The sequence below is a fragment of the Mauremys mutica genome, chromosome 5, assembly GCF_020497125.1.
Source record: "Mauremys mutica isolate MM-2020 ecotype Southern chromosome 5, ASM2049712v1, whole genome shotgun sequence".
Taxonomy (NCBI): domain Eukaryota; kingdom Metazoa; phylum Chordata; order Testudines; family Geoemydidae; genus Mauremys; species Mauremys mutica.
In genome coordinates, this window is record NC_059076.1 from 102,399,677 (window position 1) to 102,421,440 (window position 21,764).

Below are 21,764 nucleotides of genomic sequence, written 5' to 3' on the forward strand. Positions count from 1 at the left end.
ATGTATGGGTGACATTCTGACCCTATTGAAGACAGTGGGAATTTTACCCTTGATTTCAGTATGGCCAAGTTTTCATTCATTGAGTATAAATCCATATTTCACAATTGTAACTCTGACTTATAGGTTGAGTTTTATTTTAATGTGTTACTTTTAGTATCTTGATTTTAATACTTTTAAGGGATAGTGCTAATGGAAAATATCAGTTACTATATTATAATAGAGTATACATTATGATACAAAACCAAGGAAATTACACCAACAAGCTACATTAGAAGAGTGTTGTATAGATTGCAAAGTTGAGCACTCAAAGATCAGGCAAGGCCTTCCTGTGCTTTGAATGAGGTAGGAGTCCTGTGTGTGTGTGTGTGTGTGTGGGAGGGGTGGGGGAAGTATGCGATCATGTAATTAAATGCTGTAGCATAATGCATATGCTCATGGGGGCAAAATTAAGTTTCATGGGCACCTTAAATGTGGGATTTCCTAATTGTATAATGCTTGGATCTGTAACCTGAATAACATTCTGCTAACTTGTTTTGGTATGAAATTTCCTAGGGAATGAAGGGTGTTAAAGGTTAAAAACAAATTTTGTTATTGGTGAGAGGTAAATAGGCTGCTGAGGCCATGTGCTGCATCTGAGAAAGTATTTGGGGGAGCCTGGCCTGGTGTGCCTCTCCACCCACCCAAGTTGCTCTGGTAGACCCCAGCCATTCTCAGCACAGTGATGGCAGTGGTAGCAGCTGCTTTAGTGGTGGTATGGGCTCTGGTTTTTTTGAGTGTTTGTTTGTTACTATTTTGGCATTCTACCAATTTTTTCCTGTGGAAGGCAAGTGAGAGAAGGGGAAGTGACTGTTTTCTAACAGTTTCTCATCAAACCCTGATTAGAATTTCACTGGACAAAGAAAAGGCACTTTTCTAACCAGAGGTCTTCCCCAGTGCCAAATTTCAAAAGCCTGTTGCAAACAATAGAGGTGTGAGTTTCTCAAAGTCTGCAAGTGTCTTCATAATGCGAAGTGTTAGGCAACCTAAATATAGATGTTGCTACTGTAACCCACACACATCCTGGTTCAATCCCATCTGCTGATGACTGGGGTCTGTTGGCATTACAGTACCAGCTCTCCATATACCATATTCTCAAGAAACAGAATTGTATGCAGTTTACTAGGAAAAACAACTTCTGATGGTATAAGATAGGGGAACTTGCATTTGAGTCAGTTTATAAATGTGCATAGATAAGTTTCATCTTTCAAAATGGCTGTGTTGAGTTCATATTTTGACTCTGTTGGTAAAAGAATTGTATTTAGTTTCATGTAATAAAAAGTATTGTTGTTTTTGCTAAAAGGCAATAGCAAATTGAAGATCAAACCCAAGCCCAGAACCTTAATCCCTTGAGGTTTGTCTACATTATGAAAATCTGATTTCAACACTCTCTTTTTAACGATATGGTTACCAGTATGCTGTTGAGCCCAGGTTTATGTCCCGTTTAAACAAGGACGAGGCTGACTACAGTTGGGGTTATTAGCTTGTCAGTGTCGTCTTCATTTCTAGCAATCATAGAGTTGTGTTATCAGCATGTCAGCTAACTGCTCTGTTAAAAATAGTGTTTCTACAAATTTGTCCTGATTTCGAAAAGCTGGTGATTTGATAGTCAAGGCCTAAACTTAGCTAAGGCCATGTTATCTCCCTGCCATATCTCTGAACGTCTCTGTCCTCTAGTTACCCCATCTGTCAAATGTGCCTAATTACATTTAGCACTTATCTAGTGCTTTTGTGTTGTATGTCTCAAAGCAGGTTACAAAAGTGGGAGAGCATTATCTCATTCACAGTTGGCCTGAGTACAGATTTATTTTTTAAAAATAATTTAATATTCCTGTCCTTAAACTGCATCTGGCTTATTGAGCCAATGTTGAGCTTATTGAGCTAATACTTGTTTTTAAACATATGGCAATGAAAGGTATCATCAGTGCAAGAGGATACCATTTCCGTGGGAGGGAGCTCCAGTTATTAGGAAGAGACAGGTATTAGTAATGGGCGATTCAGTCATTAGAAACATAAGTGGGTTTGCGATCACCTGGAGAACCACATGGTGACTTGCCTGCCGGGTGCAAAGGTTGCGTGTCTCTCAAGGCATCTAGGCAGACTTATGTGTAGTGTTGGGGAGGAGCCAGTGGTCGTGGTACATGTAGGTACCAAGGACAGGAGAGAGGTCCTGAAGGCCAAATTTAGGCTGCTAGGTAAGAGATTGAAGTCCAGGACCTCCTTGGTAGCATTCTCTGAAATGCTTCCAGTTCCACATACAGGGCCAGTTAGAGAGGCTGAACTGCAGGGTCTGAATGCATGGATGAGACAATGGTGTAGGTAGGAGGGGTTTAGATTTATTAGAAACTGGGGAAACTTTTGGGAAAGGGGAATCCTATACAGGAAGGATGGTTTCTACCTAAACCAAAATGGAACTGAATTGCTGGCACGTAAAATTAAAAAGTTCATAGAGCAGTTTTTAAACTAAGGGCTGGGGGAAAGCCGACAAGTGCAGTGGTTCAGACAGAGATATCCCTTAGGGGAGGATCTATTAATGGAGATTTTCTATATCCTAGTAAAGAGAAGAGGATGGAAGATGATAAAATATGGGTAGGATCTGATGAGAAACAGTCAAATGAAAGAGTCCCATTCAATTACATCACATAATGGCAGACTAAAAAGTGATGATTTTAAGTGCTTATATACAAATACTAGCAGTCTAAATAATAAGGTGGGTGAACTAGAGTGCCTTCTATTAAATGAGGGTATTGAAATAATAGGCATCACAGAAACTTGGTGCAATAAGTATAATCAATGGGACACAGTAATACCAGAGTACAAAATATATTGGAAGAACAAAGTAGATTGTGCTGTTACGGAAGTGGCACTGTATGTGAAAGAAAGCCTAGAGTCAAATGAAGTAAAAATCTTAAATGAATCAAACTGTACCATAGAATCTCCATGGATAGTAATTCATGCTCTAATAATAAGAATATAGCAGTATATACTACTAACCACCTGACCAGGATGGTAATCATGACTGTGAAACGTTCATGGAGATTAGAGAGGCTATAAAAATAAAAAACCTCAATAATAACCAGGGTTTAACTGATAGCTATATTGGGGACAGGAAGGAATTTTCCTCCAGAGCAGATTGGCAGAGGCCCTGGAGGTTTTTTGCCTTCCTCTGCAGCATGGGGCACGGGTCACTTGCGGGAGGATTCTCTGCAGCTTGAGGTCTTCAAACCACAATTTGAGGACTTCAATAACTCATAGGTTAATAGACATAGGTTAGGGGTTTGTTATAGAAGTGGATGGGTGAGATTCTGTAGCCTGCATTGTGCAGGAGGTCAGACTAGATGATCATAATGGTCCCTTCTGACCTTAAAGTCTATGAGTCTATAACGGGGGCTGGGGAGGGATTCAACTATCCCGTGGTACATGCCACCTCAGGATGGGATGCAGAGATATAGTTTCTTGACACCTTAAATGACTGCTTCTTGGAGCAGCTAGTCCTTGAATCCACAAGAGAAGAGGCAGTTCTTGATTTAGTCCTAAATGGAACACAGGATCTAGTCCAAGAGGTGAATATAGCTGAACCGCTTGGTAATAATCACCATAATACATCCGTGTGTGTTTGTGGGTGGGGGCTTGGGGGGCACAAGAGCAGACCACCACGGTGGCATTTAATTTCAGAAAAGGGAATTACACAAAAATTAGGAAGTTTGTTAATCAAATTAAAAGGCACAGTGCCAAAAGGGTATGGCAACTTTTTGAAAGACCGCCCCCCCCAGTAGAGGCTCAAATTGAATATATATCTCTAATTAAAAAAAAAATCATAGTAAGAGGAATAAAAAAGTGCCACTCTGGCTAAACAACAAAGTAAAAGAAGCAGTTAGAGGCAAAAAGGCATCCTTTAAAAAGTGGAAGTTAAATCCTATTGAGGGAAATAGAAAGGAGCATGAACTCTGGCAAGTGAAGTGCAAAAATATAATTAGGAAGGCCAAAAAAGAATTTGAAGAGCAGCTAGACCAAGACTCAAAAAAATAACAGCACATTTTTTTTTTAAAGTACATCTTCAGCAGGCTTCCTGCTTCTCAACCAGTGGGGCCCCTGGATGACTGAGATGCTAAAGGAGCACTCAAAAGGGATAAGGCCATTGCGGAAAACTAAATGAATTCTTTGCATCCGTCTTCATGGCTGAGGACGTGAGGGAAATTCCCAAACCCGAGCCATTTTTTGTAGGTGACAAATCTGAGGAACTAACCCAGATTGAGGTGTTGTTAGAGGAGGTTTTGGAACAAATTGATAAATTAAACAGTAATAAGTCCCAGTAACAGATGTATTCACCCACGAGTTCTAAAGGAACTCAAATGTGAAACTGTAGAACTACTATATGTAGTCTGTAACATATCATTTAAATCAGCTTCTGTACCACATGACTGGAGGATAGCTAATGTGACGCCAATTTTTTTAAAAAGGCTTCAGAGTCAGTCTCGACAATTAGAAGCCAGTAAGCCTAATTTCAGTACCGAGCAAATTGGTTGAAACTGTAGTAAAGAACAGAATTATCAGACACATAAATGAACATGATTTGTTGAGGAAGAGTCAACATGTTTTTTATAAAGGGAAATCATGCCTCATCAATCTACTAGAATTCTTTCGAGGGGGTCAATATGCATGTGGACAAGGGGATCCAGTGGATATAGTGTACTTAGATTTTCAGAAGGCCTTTGACAAGGTTCCTCACCAAAGGCTCTTAAGTAAAGTAAGCTGTCATGGGATAAGAGGGAAGGGCCTCTCCTGGATCAGTAACTGGTTAAAATATAGGAAACAAAGGGTAGGAATAAATGGTCGGTTTTCATAATGGAGAGAGGTAAATAGTGGTGTTCCCCATGGGTCTGTACTGGGACCAGTACTGTCAACATTCATAAATGATCTGGAAAACAGGTAAACAGTGGGGTGGCAACATTTGCAGATGACACAAACCTACTCAACATAGCTAAGTCCAAAGCAGACTGTGAAGAGCTACAAAGGGACCTTACAAAACTGGGTGACTTGGCAACAAAATGGCAGATGAAATTCAATGTTGATAAATGCAAAGTAATGCACCTTGGAAAACACAATCCCAACTATACATATAAAATGATGGGGTCTAAATTAGCTGTTACCACTCAAGAAAGAGATCTTGGAGTCACTGTGGATAGTTCTCTGAAAACATCCATTCAGTATGCAGCAGCAGTCAAAAAAGCTTTAACAGAATGTTGGGAATCGTTAAGAAAGGGATAGATAATAAGACAGAAAATATTGTATTGCCTTTATATAAATTCATGGTACACCCCATCTTGAATGCTGTGTGCAGATTAGGTCACTCCATCCCAAAAAAGATATATTGGAATTGGAAAAGGTACAGAGAAGGTCAACCAAAAATGATTAGGGGCATGGAACAGTTTCCATAATGAGGAGAGGTTAATAAGACAGGGACTTTTCAGCTTGGAAAAAAAAGACGACTAAGGGGTGATATGATAGAGGTCTATAAAATCATGACAGGTGTGGAGAAAGTAAATAAGGAAGTATTATTTACTCCTTCTCATTATACAAGGACTAGGGGTGACCAAATGAAATTAATAGGCATCAGGTTTAAAATAAACAAAAGTATTTCTTCACCAGGGCCAGCTCTAGACCCCAGCGTGCCAAGCGCACACTTGGGGCGGCATGCCGCGAGGGGGGCGGCAGGCGGCTGCGGTGGACCTCCCGCAGGCATGCCTGCGGATGCTGCACCGGAACCGCGGGACCAGCAGACCCTCCACAGGCACGTCTGCAGGAGGTCCACCAGAGCCGCGGGACCGGCGACCACCAGAGCGCCTCCCGCGGCGTGCCGCCTTGCTTGGGGCAGCGAAATTGCTAGAGCCACCCCTGTTCTTCACACAACACACAGTCAACCTGTTGAACTCTATGCCAGAGGATGTTGTGAAGGCCAGAACTATAACTGGGTTCAAAAAAGAACTAGATAAGTTCATGGAGGATAGGTCCATCAATGGCTATTAGCCAGGATGGGCAGGGATGGTGTCCCTAGCCTCTGTTTGCCTGAAGCTGGTGACATGGGATGGATCACTTGATGATTACCTGTTCTGTTCATTCCCTCTGAAGCAGCTGGCATTGGCCACTCTTGGAAGATGGGTTTCTGGACTAAATGGACCATTGGTCTGACCCAGTATGGCTGTTTTTATGAAATGTGGTGTCACTGGGTAGACTAAGAGACTCAAAGAAACATTTGATACTTTGTATCAAATTATACCAAAGAGCTACTTTTATGTATTAATTAAACAAAAGGAACTCCACCCATATCTTTTAAAAATATTAAAATGTTTTAGGTTGTGGAAATTTAGGCTTTAAATTATAAAAAGTGTGTGCTCAAGGTTTTAAGAGAATCAAATTCAAAATAGGCATTTTTTTATGTTAACCTTAACTTTTGGAATAGTTGTTCCCACTCCATGATGATAAAATGCTCCTGCAGAGCTGAGACGGGAATCTGGTGTTTCAGCTCCAAACGTGGGGGTATTGAGGAAAAGAGAGAGAACTGTCTATTATAAAAAATACCCTTTTCCCCTCTCTAAGCTACAACCAGCTCCTGACTCTCACCTGCAATAATGGAAGGGAACATATTGCACATGTAGTGCCCCATCATGCTCATACTGAAGTCACCCCTGCCTTCCCAAAGCACAACCTTCCATTGATGTAGGATTGAGCCCCAAATTAGACGCTGCATTACCAACAATTTTTATTTGCTTAGCCATAGCCTAGTTTCTTCAAATTTATCTCCCTAAAATCTCATGTACCAGTTTATAACTGAAAATCATGAAGGGGTAGTAATAAGCTGTTTTGGAGGGAGACAAATGTTAAGTCCAAATTTTAAAACAGACATCAAACTTCACACCTTTGCTCAGCAACTTTTAAAGCCAAAGTAATTGGATGATTAAAATGGCAACTGGATGCAATCTTAAGTTTAATGGAGTTCATATCTCTCCTTGGAATGTTATTAAAAAAGCATTCCCTCCTAATTGCTATTGAATGGTATTGGCTTTGTCCTTATTGCATCCTGTAGGGTTTTCACACATGGGTAGAAATCCAGCTTTCCCCTGGGAGACTCAGCACTTGCTTCTAGACCTGGGCAGACTTCAGTCACGAAATTTGTATGGACAGAAGAGCTATTTTAGGCTCTCTTAAGTGCCTTCCAGCGCAAAAAGTTTAATATTGTGGCTATCCTGACATCCAGCAGAAGTGCTGTGACTGTGTCATACCTTGTTATTACTAATAAAGCACTTACCTCCATTGCAATTACATGTGATTCTCTGTGCTCCTGGCTCTCCTCTGCCACAAAACAATGTATTGGTCTTTACCACAACATGACAAGTTTTAGAAGTTTTAAATGTTATAGTTTTCCTGTTCCTCAGAAGTACATATCCTAGGACTGTGGTTGTAAGGGGGCCTATATAAATATATAGTGCATTTCGGTTTTTATATGGTGTTTAGTATAAAGGTTTTATTCCCAGGTATGTAGTGAATTAAACAATTCTGTCAAGTATCAGAGGAGTGGCCGTGTTAGTCTGTATCTACAAAAACAATGAGGAGTCCAGTGGCACCTTAAAGACTAACAGATTTATTGGGCATAAGCTTTTGTGGGTAAAATACACTTCTTCAGATGCATGGAGTGAAAATTACAGATACAAGCATAAATATACTGGCACATGAGGAGAAGGGAGTTACCTTACAAATGGAGAACCAGTGATGACAAGGCCAATTCAATCAGGGTGGATGTGGTCCACTCCCAATAATTGATGAAGAGGTGTCAATACCAAGAGAGGGAAAATTGCTTTTGCAGTGAGCCAGCCACTCCCAGTCCCCATTCAAGCCCAAATTAATGGTGTTAAGTTTGCAAATGAATTGTAGCTCTGCAGTTTCTCTTTGAAGTCTGTTTTTGAAGTTTTTTTTTGTTGCAGGATGGCTACTTTTAAATCTATTATTGAATGTTCAGGGAGATTGATGTGTTCTCCGATTGGTTTTTGTATGTTACCATTCCTGATGTCTGACTTGTGTCCATTTATTCTTTTATGTGGAGACTGTCCGGTTGTGGGGTAGTTACCTTGAGGTACTTAACTTTCCTGCCCCGACAGCCATATACTCCTAACCCCTGCAAACAGTATGTTGGCCCTCAAAGTTGTAACATAGAAATTGTCCCATTATGTTGTCTTGACCCTACAGAAAAGGAAATACAATTTAGTCAATGTAAGGCACTCAGCAAATAAATGCCAATATACAAAGATAAGGAGTGACCATTTGCTCTAACCCAGTGGTGCCCAAACTTTTCCTGTTGCGCCCCTCCCCCCATAATGGAATGTGTCCGTGTTCTTCTCTCTCCCCCTCATCCTTACTACAGTTGACTCAGCAGAGGAGCTTGGGCTGAAGATGGAGCTGGGGACAGTACTGGGATGGGAAAGGGGCTTGGGCTGGAGGCGGAGCTAAATGAGGTCAGAGCTGGGATGGGGGGCAGAGCAGGGGGCGGAGTGAAGCTGAGGCTGGGTCTGGAGCTGGGCTGGGGATGGAGCGGAGCTGGGCTTGGGGTGGCGCAGAACTGAGTGGTGCTCTGTCCCTAATCCGCATGGAGTCTGGCCCAGGCCCCGCTGTGTACCCCTCAAATGTTCCTCTGCACTTCCATGTGCCCCACAGTTTGGGGATCACTGCTCTAATCCCTGTCTCCCAGGGTGAATAATGTTGCAGGCTGCAGGAGGAGAGACAGAATATCCCTTTACTCCTCCCTCTGATTAAGGGGCAGGGCAGCTCCTTCCTATCCAAACATCATTAGAGCCAGAGGTGGGCTATAGTTAGTTGGGAAGGGTGTGATGCCATTGGCATGCACCCAGGTAAACAACATTGCTCACAAGAAGTCCAGCCCAGCTGTTGCTTTTTCAGCCTGTTTGTGTGTAGGGGAAGGAGACTGGGGAAGAACAGGCACCCCGAATTATGTCTTGTATTTCTTGATATTGGAAGCTATTGTACCTGATGTGCTATGATGATGCACCAATGCAGCGCCACTTAAACCAGTTAAACCAAAGTGAAACTGGTGCAACAGCATTGGGGAGAGGTTTGCAGTCATCTGTCTTTGAGAAGGTAATTCAAGTAATCTGCCAGTCAGAAAAAGCACCAGTCTGTCTGGAGAGTCAGTACCTTAATTATTCAGAGGAAGTAGAATTAAATTCTAAAATAAGAGTTCTCAACAGGCTGCAGTGTTTTGCCTTCCCAGTTCTAGAATGCATTTCATATAGTAATTGTGTATTGGCAAACTTCTAGTGTTTCATATCACATCTGTTTCCAAGTTATTTGTCAAACAGGTATTCATTCAGTCAGAGTAAATAAATATATTTGTTCTGGCACTAGTTAGACATTCTTGAGATAATTCTTACTTGATATAAAAGGAGATTTTCAAGATTCTATTTCCAAATCTTATTTCTGATACTTGACTAAAGGCCCATTGTTTGTTTCAGATAAGGACACCCACTGGTAAACAATCAAAAAAGATTTTGGAGACATTTTGCAGCCATTTCCTGCCATAGAAAGAAATTCAAGTAAAGGAAACTATATTTTTAATATGATAGGGTGCCAGTAACAACTAAATGTAGGTAGGAACAGTGAGTCATTGCCATTGCTGAGTGTTTACTTGCTCATTTCTAAATCTTTCCTCCTTCCCTCTCTCAAGTCAAACCAGTGACTCACTGTTTTAGACATTGTAGAGAAATGACTTTCAGTTCAGAAGAGCGTTTTATCTATTTCCATTTAATCAGTGTGGATATCAGTAACACTTAAATTCAGACTAAACCATGTACGTTTTGCAGTCTTAAGTTGTGAGGGAAATGTGTTGATGAGAGGTTCATATTAGGGTTTTTTTAAACCGATCTACTGTAAGGCTTAAAGGTTTTTGTCTGTTACTGTTATGTTCATGGAATATACAGAGATAAGTTAGATGAAAGCATAAAGAATCTTCCTGGAAGGGTAACGGTTATTTCTTAGAATTCAGAATAACACAGAAAAACCTCAAAACAGAGAGACACAAAGCAGGTTGCTTCTTTAAATAGAAAGGCTACCTTAATATGGGCTTACTGTTTGCAGACCGACTACACAAGATCCAGACCACATGTTTTCCTATACAGGCCCCTAGATGCTAGCAGGACCAGCAACCCCCTTGAAATTTCAAGCGACAGCTTACAATTCTAACATAGTTTTCAGTACAACACTGTTACCTTGATACAGTGTAAGCTGTACCAGAACAAACAAGTTACCAAAATTTACCAGAGAGATCTTGTATTTTAGTGGTAAAGGATAGAAGAAATGCACAGATTCTTATTAGCTTTTTAAAAAAAATTAGAAGAGTGGGTGATCACTTTAAATTGTATATACTAAGGTAAGATTGAATGCAGTATTTAACAAGTATAAAATTGACCTTCGATTTTATTAAACCTTGTTTTTACTAAATATAATTTTTGGGCCTAAATTTTACAAATTTGTTTTCCTTTTTAAATTTTTCTAGGCTTGGGAATATAATGCTAACATTTTTAATAGAAGAAAGTTAGTCTTAAACATTGATAAGAAGTTTCTTATTCCAGAGCAACAGGAACAAAATGTTATGGTAGTCAAGGCTGATGAGCAGACTAATTCCCAAAGAAATAAATATTGACATAGAACTGAAGCAAAGTACTGCATGGTATTAAGAGCATTGCTCAGCATATGGGATAGGTGGACTGAGAAGACCAGTAGGTTGAGTCTACACTGCACACTAGTGGTGGCGGTGTATAGGGCTTGTGTAGATACATGCCGCAGTGAAAAACGAGCTGCGTTCACACTGTGGTATGTAGCTATATGTGGCACTGAAAGGCTTTGGTGGGGGGAGGTAGTGGGGAAAGGCTTCAGTGGCTCCCTGGTGGCAGAACCTTTCCCTGTGGCACGGAAAGATTCCAGCAGTGGGATGCTAAACTGCTAAAAATAGCAGTGTAGAGAGGGGAGGCATTGCTTGGGTGAGTAGAGAGCCATGTTGGTATATACAAACACTTTACTCTATTTGCCTAAGCTGTGCCTCACCATCTATACTGCTATTGATACCTGTTCTGGGGGGCAAAAGGGAGGTATTTGTATACGTACTCCACACATCACTGTAAAAAGTGTGCAGTGTAAACATGCCATTAGGCTGTGTCCTTATCTTTCCTTACCGTGTTCCTCCCCTTGTCCCTGTTTGATTGTTAGAATTTAAACTCTGAGCCTGGGATTTCTGGTATTTTGACCTCCATATCTTACTTTTTCAAAACTAAAATATAGGGATGATTTAGTAGAACTGTGACATTGTTTGGTCCTTTTCATTTTGTAACTTATGTTCCAGTCTACAACAATTAGCTACTCTCAGCCATTCTTAGAATATCAGGGTTGGAAGGGACCTCGGGAGGTCATCTAGTCCAACCCCCTGCTCAAAGCAGGACCAGTCCCCAATTGAATCATCACAGCCAGGGCTTTGTCAAGCCTGACCTTAAAAACCTATAAGGAAAGAGGTTCCACCACCTCCTTAAGTAACCCATTCCTGTGCTTCACCACTCTCCTAGTGAAAAAGTTTTTCCTAATATCCAATCTAAACCTCCTCCACTGCAACTTGAGACCGTTACTTTTTGTTCTGTCATCGAGTACCACTGAGAACTAGATGGGGCTGTATAATGCATCCTCTTTGGAACCCCCTTTCAGGTAGTTAAAAGCAGCTATCAAATTCCCCCTCATTCATCTCTTCTGTAGATTAAACAATCCCAGTTCCCTCAGCCTCTCCTCATAAGATATGTGCTCCAGCCCCCTAATCATTTTTTTTTTGCCCTCCACTGGCCTCTTTCCATTTTTCCACATCCTTCTTGTAGTGTGGGGCCCAAAACTGGACACAGTACTCCAGATGAGGCCTCACCAATGCTGAATAGAGGGGAATGATCACATCCCTCGATCTGCTGGCAATGCCCCTACTTATACAGCCCCAAATGCCATTAACCTTCTTGGCAACAAGGGCACATTGTTGACTCATATCCAACTTCTCATCCACTGTAACCCCTAGGTCCTTTTCTGCAGAACTGCTGCCTAGTCATTCGGTCCTTAATCTGTAGCAGCACATGGGATTCTTCATTCCTAAGTACAGGACTTTGCACTTGTCCTTCTTGAACCTCATCAGGTTTCTTTTGGCCCAATCCTCTAATTTGTCTAGGTCTCTCTGTATCCTATCGCTACCCTCCAGTGTATCTACCACTCCTCCCAGTTTAGTGTCATCTGCAGACTTGCTGAGGGTGCAGTCCACGCCATCCTCCAGATCATTAATGAAGATATTGAACAAAACTGGCCCCAGGACCGACCCTTGCGGCACTCCGCTTGAAACCGTCTGTTAACTAGACATGGAGCCATTGATCACTACCCTTTGAGCCCAACAATCTAGCCAGCTTTCTATCCACCTTATAGTCCATTCATCCAGTCCATACTTCTTTAACTTGCCAGCAAGAAAACTGTGGGAGACTGTATCAAAAGCTTTGCTACAGTCAAGGAATAACATGTCCACTGCTTCCTCCCTCATCCACAGAGCCAGTTATCTCGTCATAGAAGGCAGTTAGGTTAGTCAGTCATGATTTATTCATCATAAATCACCTGAGGACAAGGAACTGAGATCAATATATTGAAAATGACTTACTATACTAGATAAAGCTTTTGATAGAATGAACTAATTTCAACATAAGGTTATCTGCCCTAAAAAGGAAGAGTCTGTAAAGGATCCTGTGGCACCTTATAGACTAACAGATGTTTTGCAGCATGAGCTTTCGTGGGTGAATACCCACTGCATCCGAAGAAGTGGGTATTCACCCACGAAAGCTCATGCTGCAAAACGTCTGTTAGTCTATAAGGTGCCACAGGATTCTTTGCTGCTTTTACAGAACCAGACTAACACGGCTACCCCTCTGATACTTGAGTCTGTAAAGAACTATAATGGAGTGCTTTTTAGCAGAGTAAATTAACGACAAAATTGCTAGCCATTTCCAAGGCATGCCAAGTCTCATTTGGTCTTATGACTGCAGCTAAATGCTTTGACACTTCTGCATGATGGAGCTGTCTTTTCAACATGAAAATCTCGAAGGTCTTATTTTGAAAATTTAAAAGGATATAAGAATTTGGGATAGACTATCATTTTGACACATTAGTGTTGGACGATAGTGTTACATCCTGGTCCAGTATCCCACTGTATGGCAGCTGCAATCTCTTGCAATTACAGGTTTCCTGCCGCCCTAGAAGTTAAACCAATGCCTCAGACTTTGAGAGCCCAAGAGCTCCACTGAGTCTGTGGGTGCTCTGCGCTTCTAGTTTAATCTTTTCAGGGACAATGTGGCAGGAAAGCAAGGAATTTAGGCTTAGCAAAGGAATTTCTTAACCACAGTAACTTTTACAGCTCTTTCAAAAATAACAAAAGTCCTGAGATGTCCCTTCCGCATGTCTGTCTGATCTCATTCCTTTGCGAGTCCAAAGTTTGTCAGCATTCCAGGCTGTACAGAGGCCCTCTTATGTTCTCTCTCCTATGCATCATGTTTACAGGGGGTGATGATTGGCCCCCAGCATAAAGCATCATGTTACTCTTAAATAGTCTGTTTGCTTGACATCCGTTCCTCCTGAGATGTCCCCCCTCCTCCCATGCTGGCACCAGCTGCATAGAAACCCTTTGGAGGTGGACTAGTAGGTGTGTGAGTCAAAGTCCATAGTTTCAGATTGCCATCTTGGTGGTTTCTTGATGGTAGTCCGTCAATGAGGTGTCAAGCACTATTCCTGGGTGAGGCTGTAGTATAGAATGGAATTCAATAGTCTTACATTAGGCAAGTTTAGACATGTGTTCTCAACACACAATACAAAATAGAGTTCAAAATTTGATAAACATATCATCTGAGTCACAGTTAGCAGTTGGCTTGTAAGAGGAAATAATTGAACTTTGACTTCTTGATGAAGCAACATTGTGGAAGTTATGAATGTAGACAGCATGACTAGTAAGACTTGAATAAATGTGGTGGAGAGCTGTAAACCAGGAATTTCCTGTTTTGGCATTCTTGGTAAAAATATTGATCTTTATGGCTTTGGGGTGAAAGATGCTGGTCTGAAAATTGTTAGTGTAATGCTTAAATTTTGTGTAGCGCTCTGAGAGCACTTTAAAAAGGCTAAATAAGGATCCATATTATCATTTTTACAGATGAGGAAATAAAAGGACAGAGACACTGATTATTACAAGGTGTCACAGCAAATTAGTGGTAGAGATTGCAATGCTATTGGAGAGCTTCCTTCTTCACCAATATGAAAGAACATCCATAGTTTTCTAATGCAGGGTTTTTCAGAAGCTGCCCCTTAGCAAATTCAAAATCATAGTGTTGTGCAAATTATAATGAGGATTAATGGCATTCATACAGAGAATTCAGTAATATTGAAAATGCTTGGCTTTAGCCGTACAAAGATGACTATATACTCACATCTAAAAATCTGCATTCAAGGACAGCATAGTAGTAAATATTACTGTATACAGTAATGTAGAATGCATATGAAACTACAATCTTGTTTGCCATCTAGGAAACCTGAAATGGCAGTCACGAGCATTATATTACAGTGGTTACTGATAGCTATTGCTATCTTTTGATTGCAAAACAGTTTAATTTATAACTCTGTCTTCAAATGCAAATCTTCCTGGAAAAGAAAATTACCTTTTAAACTGAGGACATTTTGAGCAAAATTCTTTCAGCAGCTCAGAGCATGGGATCCTACTTTCTCTGTATCATTCAATGCCCATTTGATTTTTATTTAAGGCTAAATTGTTTGTTAGTCTTTCTCTGAAAAATACCTGGCTGGAGATGCCGCTCTCTTCTTGGGCTTGATCCATGACAAAGCTTCCATAGACTGTAATGGTACAGGATGAGGACCCTAATACACTATTACTTAGTCAATATCTGAAAAAGGTACAGAATTCTAACTAGTCAATGTAATTAGGCCAAATTGAAAAAAGTAAGGCTTATGCTAGGCTCAATAAAATATTCAGTATGATATGTACAGAGAAGGGAGTCTGAGTTCTTTAATTTTTATATTGTTCTGGTTATTCTCCCCCACTCCCCAGACTTAGAATTAGAATTAAGAACACATAAGTGGCTGGCATGTTTTAAGTAGTTGTTTTAACCTGCATGTTATGTTGCTACATGAAAGTTATGTACACTCTCTGACAAACGTTACTCAACTTCTTTGTTTGTTTCAAGTTCTCTGCAGGAAAGAAGAAATGTGGATGTTTTAAATATTTCTGGGAGCCCAACTTCTTGTACTGGGAGCCCAACTTCACAGAAAAGTGAGTTGAATGCAGTTATGTTTATATTTTAAATTGAGAGAACAGAGCCCATTTAAATAACTTACCAGAAATTGATATTGAACTATTATAGAAAAATCTGGTAAGCTGGGAAGGAAAGATAAGTATAATACCAAGCAAGTAACCATATCTATATGTTACCATATGTTTTATGTAGGGCTGTTGATTAATTGTAGTTAACTTACACGTTTAACTCAAAAAATTAACTGTGATTTAAAAAAATGAATCGTGATTAATCATACTGTTAAACAATAGATTAACAATTGTAATGTATTAAATATTTTTGGATGTTTTTCTACATTTTGAAATATATTGATTTCTATTACAACACAGACTACAAAGTGTACAGTGCTCACTTTATATTATTGTTTTTATTACAAATATTTGCACTGTAAAAATAATAAAGGAAATAGTATTTTTCAATTTACCTCATACAAGTACTGTAGTGTAGTCTCTCTTTCATGGAAGTGTAACTTACAAATGTAGATTTTTTTTTGTTACATAACTGCACTCAAAAAGAAAACAATGTAAAACTTTAGAGCCTACAAGTCCACTCAGTCCTACTTCATATTCAGCCAATCACTAAGACAAACAAGTTTGTTTACCTTTATGGGAAATAATGCTGACTGCTTCTTATTTACAATATCACCTAAAAGTGGGAACAGGTGTTTATATGGCACTTTAGTAGCAGGCATTGCAAGGTATTTACGTGCCAGATATGCTAAACATTCATATGCCCCTTCATGCTTTGGCCACCATTCCAGAGGACGTTTCCATGCTGATGATGCTTGTTTTTTTTTTTTAAAAAAAAACCGCATTAATAAAATTTGTGACTGAACTCCTTGGGGGGAGAATGTATGTCTCCTCTTCTGTTTTACTTGCATTCTGCCATGTATTTCATGTTACAGCCATCTCAGATAATGACCCAGCAAATGTTCGTTTTAAGAACACTTTCACTGCAGATTTGACAAAACGCAAAGAAGGTACCAATGTGAGATTTCTAAAAATAGATAGGGCACTCAACCCAAGGTTTAAGAATCTGAAGTGCCTTCCAAAATCTGAGAGGGGCGAGGTGTGGAGCATGCCTTCAGATGTCTTAAAAGAGCAACACTCCAATGCGGAAACTACAGAACCCGAACCACCAAAAATAAAATCAACCTTCTGCTGGTGGCATCCGACTCAGATAATGAAAATGAACATGCATTGGTCTGCACTGCTTTCGATTGTTATCAAGAAGAACTTGTCATCAGCATGGACGCATGTCTTCTGGAATGGTGGTTGAAGCATGAAGGGACATATGAATCTCTAGCCCGGGGTGAAAGTAAGCCAGTATAGGCCGTTACATCGTACTGATAAAAAGTGGCCACCGGTACCGGCCTGTACTCAGCTGACGTTAAAGCGCGGCCGCGGCAAAAGAGCCTGCTTAAAGCACTTCCGCGGCAGCGCTTTAATGTCATTGCCCCTTTTCCTCCCCCCTGCCTGGGCTGCCTCCAGCAGCTGCCCTGGGGCCATGATTTAAAAGGGCCCAGGGCTCCAGCTGACGCAGCAGTGGCCAGAGCCCCGGGCCCTTTAAATCGCTGCTACAGCCCTGGGTGGCACAGGCCAGGCAGTGCGGATGGGCTGGCTGGAGGATGCCGACCCCCAGCCCTGTCCCTTCCTCCTGAGGCCCCCCCCTTCTGGGGTCCGGAGCCAGCCCCCGTACAAGTAAGTGTGGAATGTTACTTTCACCCCTGTCTTCAGCTCATCTGAAACATAAATATCTTGCGATACCGGCTACAACAGTGCCATGTGAATGCCTGTTCTCACTTTCAGGTGACATTGTAAACAAGATGTGGGCAGCATTTTCTCCTGTAAATTGTAACCAGACTTGTTTGTCTGAGCAATTGACTGAAGTAGGACTGAGTTGACTTGTAGCTCCTAAAGTTTTACATTGTTTTATTTTTGAATGCAGTTATTTTTTGTACATAATTCTATATTTGTAAGTTCAACTTTCATTATAAAGAGATTGCACTACAATACTTGTATTAGGTGAGTTGAAATATACTATTTCTTTTGTTTTTTACAGTGCAAATATTTTTAATAAAAATAAAGTGAGCACTGTACACTTTGTATTCTGTGTTGTAATTGGAAATCAATATATTTGAAAATGTAGAAAACATCCAAAAATATTTAAATAATTGGTATTCTATTATTGTTTAACAGTGCGATTAATCATGATTAATTTCTTTAATCTCTTGATAGCCCTAGTTTTATGTCATTGTTTATAAACTATTCTCAGTTTTTAAATAAAGGGAAGTTAGGAAGTTTTCTTTCTTTCTTTCCCCCCCGCCCCCATTCTCCCATCCACTTTTACTTGCCTAATCCTTGGATTTCAATATATTTTATACTAAAACAGTCAAGTGGGTATTTGTAAGCGGAAATTATCTTAGATGAAAAATGTATGCAAAGGGTTCACATCTAACCCAAATAACCTAATACCATTTAATTAGTTATTAAGTTCTGTAGGATCATGAGGAAATAAGAACAAGAAGAATTTCTAGTGTTCCACAGTGACACAGGAACAGGTTAGCAATGCTGCTCAGTCGCTTATAAACAAGTTAATTTAACTCACTGAAAACAATTCCTGTTCAAGTTCAGACGTATTCATGTCAAGCAAATAGATCACACTGAACTGGAACCTAAACATTGTGCTGAAATGTGCCTTTGCCAGAAAATGAGGGAGCAGGAAAAAGGGCTACTGATTGAAAACTAAAGAGTCCAAAGGCAGTTTGACAGGTACTTTAAAACTGATATGTCCAAATGTCATTGATAGTGAGACAGTAGAATAAGTCAGAGGAAGATAATAAAGACAGAAATAACTTGGAGAAAAATAATTAAGATGCTGGATTTCAACAAGGGGCAGGAAAAATGTTCTCATTCTTTAGAGCAATTAACGGATAGTCTGTAGGATAGAACATCTATTGAAATGCAGCATCTTCATTCCCTTTTTCTGTAAAACATAAACTATTATAAATTCTGGGTAGAACACACAAACTTTTGTATATTTTTTGTTGTGTTTTTTAAATGTAGCACAAGTAGAAATTGTTAAGTATATTCCTAAAAACCTTTTCAGTTTTAAGTTGCTTAAAATCTTTTAACCTTTTTTTCCCCAAGAAAATCCCCTATCCAATTGTGGGGATTGGGTGAGAAGAGACTGCAGAGCGTAGTGCAGCAAATTGAACATTGCCTTCACCCTAATTTTCAGATACCTTAGTCCAGAATGCAACATAAAGCAGGTCAACACACAGACCTGCTTTGAATAACAAAAGGTGTGTTTTAAAGCTGACTTAATTGTTCAGTGTGAGTCAGTACATGGAAACTCTCTCTCCCCTTCTTCAGAATAAAATGACTAAAGTTGACTGGGCTAAAGTCAGTAATAAACTAATCTTAGCTACGTTTACTTTAGCTATTTTTATTATGAATAGGTGTGTATGTCCACAGAAAGACTTGCACTGAAACAACTAAATCGATTTAAAAAACAGATCAGTGCAAATTTGCACATACGACCAATCCATTCAAGAGTAAAATTTGCTTTTTATTTGCTGCAGTGTAAACAGCAAACATATTGAAGATACAGCACTATCCCATACAGATTTGAAATACAGTACTGTTTTCTTATTGATATAACTTTCCTTTTTTCTTTAAAGAAACCTCCAGTGAGGAAATGCCATCTGTCATCTTTCCATATGGGGAAACTTTTCTTTTCAACAGCCTTGCAGATGCCAAGGTAAATTGAAAGGTCTTGGTGTAAATAGTATAGTGCAGTATGTTATTTGTTGTCCACACTCCCTACTGTATGAATGTGTGCACACACACTGTTTCATTAATTACTTGTACTACAAATATTTAATGGACTAGTAACTTTGATATAGTGAAGAGTGAGATGCACTTTGTCTTTCAGCAGTAGTAGGCCTTGCATGAAGTAAAGCTATACCAGATCAGGCTGGTGGTATATCTAATCTATTCTCTGTTGCCAGTACCAAATGCTTTAGAGGAAGATGCAAGAAATCTGGCAACAGACATTTATAGAATAACCTGCCCCAACAGAAGTTTCTAACTCATCCCAACCAGTTGGCATACACATTCAAGTGTGAAGCTGTCCTAGTATCTAATGGAACTATAGGTATTCTCATTATCAAATGTCTAATCCTTCTTTGGATGCTCTTGTCTTCAGTGATATATTGTGGGAATGAGGTCCACTGATCAATTGTGTTATATAAAAATATTCCCTTGTATCAGTATTAAAACTTGTTCTTTTTTTTAATTTTTCACTTTCTGTTCTTGTAATATGCAAAAGGATAAATAGTAGCATCTGAATTCCCTTCTATCGTGTCCACTCTTATTCCTCTGTGTCTTCTCATAGGGGAGTCAAATGTTGTTGTTGTTGTCAATGGCGAATCCTCATTGAATGGAGGTATTTCAGGTGGGGTTCTGCAGAGTTTAGACTAGGCACCAATCTGTTCAACATTTTCAACAATGATCTAGAAATATAAAATTACTGCTGATAAAATTTGCAGGTGAGGCAAAGATTGGTGGAGTGGTAAATAATGATGACATCCTACATCAGTGCTCTTCACTATTTTTGAATTGGGGGCCACTTTGGCAAAAACTCTTCAATGTGAGAGCCACATCAACTACTAAATTAACACATTGCTTACTATTCCTTAATGATTAATGTTACAGAGCCACTCGTGTAACTAAAACAAAGTTTACTTGTACAACAAAACGATACTCCTTTTATAAAATAACAACCAGGAAAATATATGGAATAAAAAAGGCACCTATGCGAGTAAACTTTTTAAGAGTAGAATAATGCAAACCTTACTTTAAAAACTGGATGAGCGAAAGTGTGCCTGTTCCTCCTTGACTTTGTTCATGGAGTATTTGTAATCTGTCATCACAATTCTAGTAAGGGAGTCCAAATGTTGGTTGGTCAATTTGTTTCTCTGTTTTCTTTTCACTCTTGTGGGTGGAGCTGAGGATGAAGGGTTTGGAGTGTGGGAAGAGGCTCAGGGCTGGGACAGAAGGTTGAGATGTTGGGTGGAGGGCTCTGGCTGGGGATGTGGGCTCTGTGGTGGGGCTGGGGATGAGGAGTTTGGGGTGCAGGCAGGCTGCCCGGGGCTGGGGCCAGAGGAGTCCCCCCAGCCCTCTCCCTGCCAGCAGCAGCTAGCTCTGGGGGAAGAGGCTCTTTCTCCTCCCTGCCGGCAGGCAGCATGGAGTTCTGGGGAAGGGGCTGTTTCTCCCACCTGCTGGCAGGCAGCACAGGAGCTCTGGGTGAAGAGGCCCCCTCTGGCAGCAGGGAGTTCTGGGGTCAGGGGAGAGGCCCACAGCAGCCCTGCAAGCCCCAACTCGCTCCCCTCCCCAGTTCCTACCCACCTCCTACCTCTATCCTCTCCAGGTCCCTGCTGCGTGGCTCTTTAGAGCTGCTGTGTGGCTATTTATAGCCTGATGCATGGCTGCGCAGCTTAGAGGGAACTTAGCAAGCCACACTTAAGGTTGATGGGAGCTGCCATTGGCTAACGGGCCTTGCAGTGAAGAAAACTGTCCTACAAAGGGAAATGTGGATCTCCTGGTAAACTGGGCCAATTCAAACAAGATCTGCCTTAGTACAACCAAATGTAAAGTTATATAGCTAAGGACAAGGAATGCAGACCACACCTACAGAATGGCTACTGTGTCTTGGAAAGTAGTAACTTTGAAAAGGATTTAGGCGCATAGTGGACAAGCAACAGAACATGAGCTTCCAATTTGGTGCTGAATGTCTTGCTAACACTGATTATTTAAGTTTGTGCTTGAGGTTGAAAATACTTTAAAAATGAACAAAATGCATCTTCTATACTTATATTTAGGCTAGAAATCTTTTTCATCTGCTAAGTTATGCTTTTGCAGTATTGGGAACGTTGAAACTTATCGGTAATGCTACTTACCCTGGTTAGAATAGTTACAAAATAGAATACAAAACATAAGATGGTTATCAACAATCTCCTTCTTTTTATAAAGGCACTACATGTAAAAATATTCTACCATTAAACAGGCCATGTACATTGGATTATCTGCCTAATAGAATGGAATTGCTATTTCTTTACAAACTCAGATCTCATTAAATACAACTGTTCACAATATAAACATGAATAATGTTGAGACTTTCTACAGACCAAAAATAAGCTGGTATTCTCTTAGTGTGGATAATCAAAATTTCCAAGTTGTTAAAGGTAACACATACTACTAATGTTCAACTGCATCAGAATATGGTTTGTGGTGGGAAAAGAAAGGT

General features: G+C 40.2%; 1 protein-coding gene across 1 annotated transcript in view; it reads left to right on the forward strand.

The window, feature by feature from the left end:
- Positions 1-21,764, forward strand: part of ARAP2 (ArfGAP with RhoGAP domain, ankyrin repeat and PH domain 2) — a 205,030-nt gene that overhangs the window by 13,960 nt on the left and 169,306 nt on the right. The window contains exons 3-4 of the mRNA XM_045020061.1: positions 15,348-15,433; positions 19,138-19,217. Coding sequence (XP_044875996.1) covers positions 15,348-15,433; positions 19,138-19,217 — 166 coding nt within the window. The remainder of the gene's footprint in view (positions 1-15,347; positions 15,434-19,137; positions 19,218-21,764) is intronic.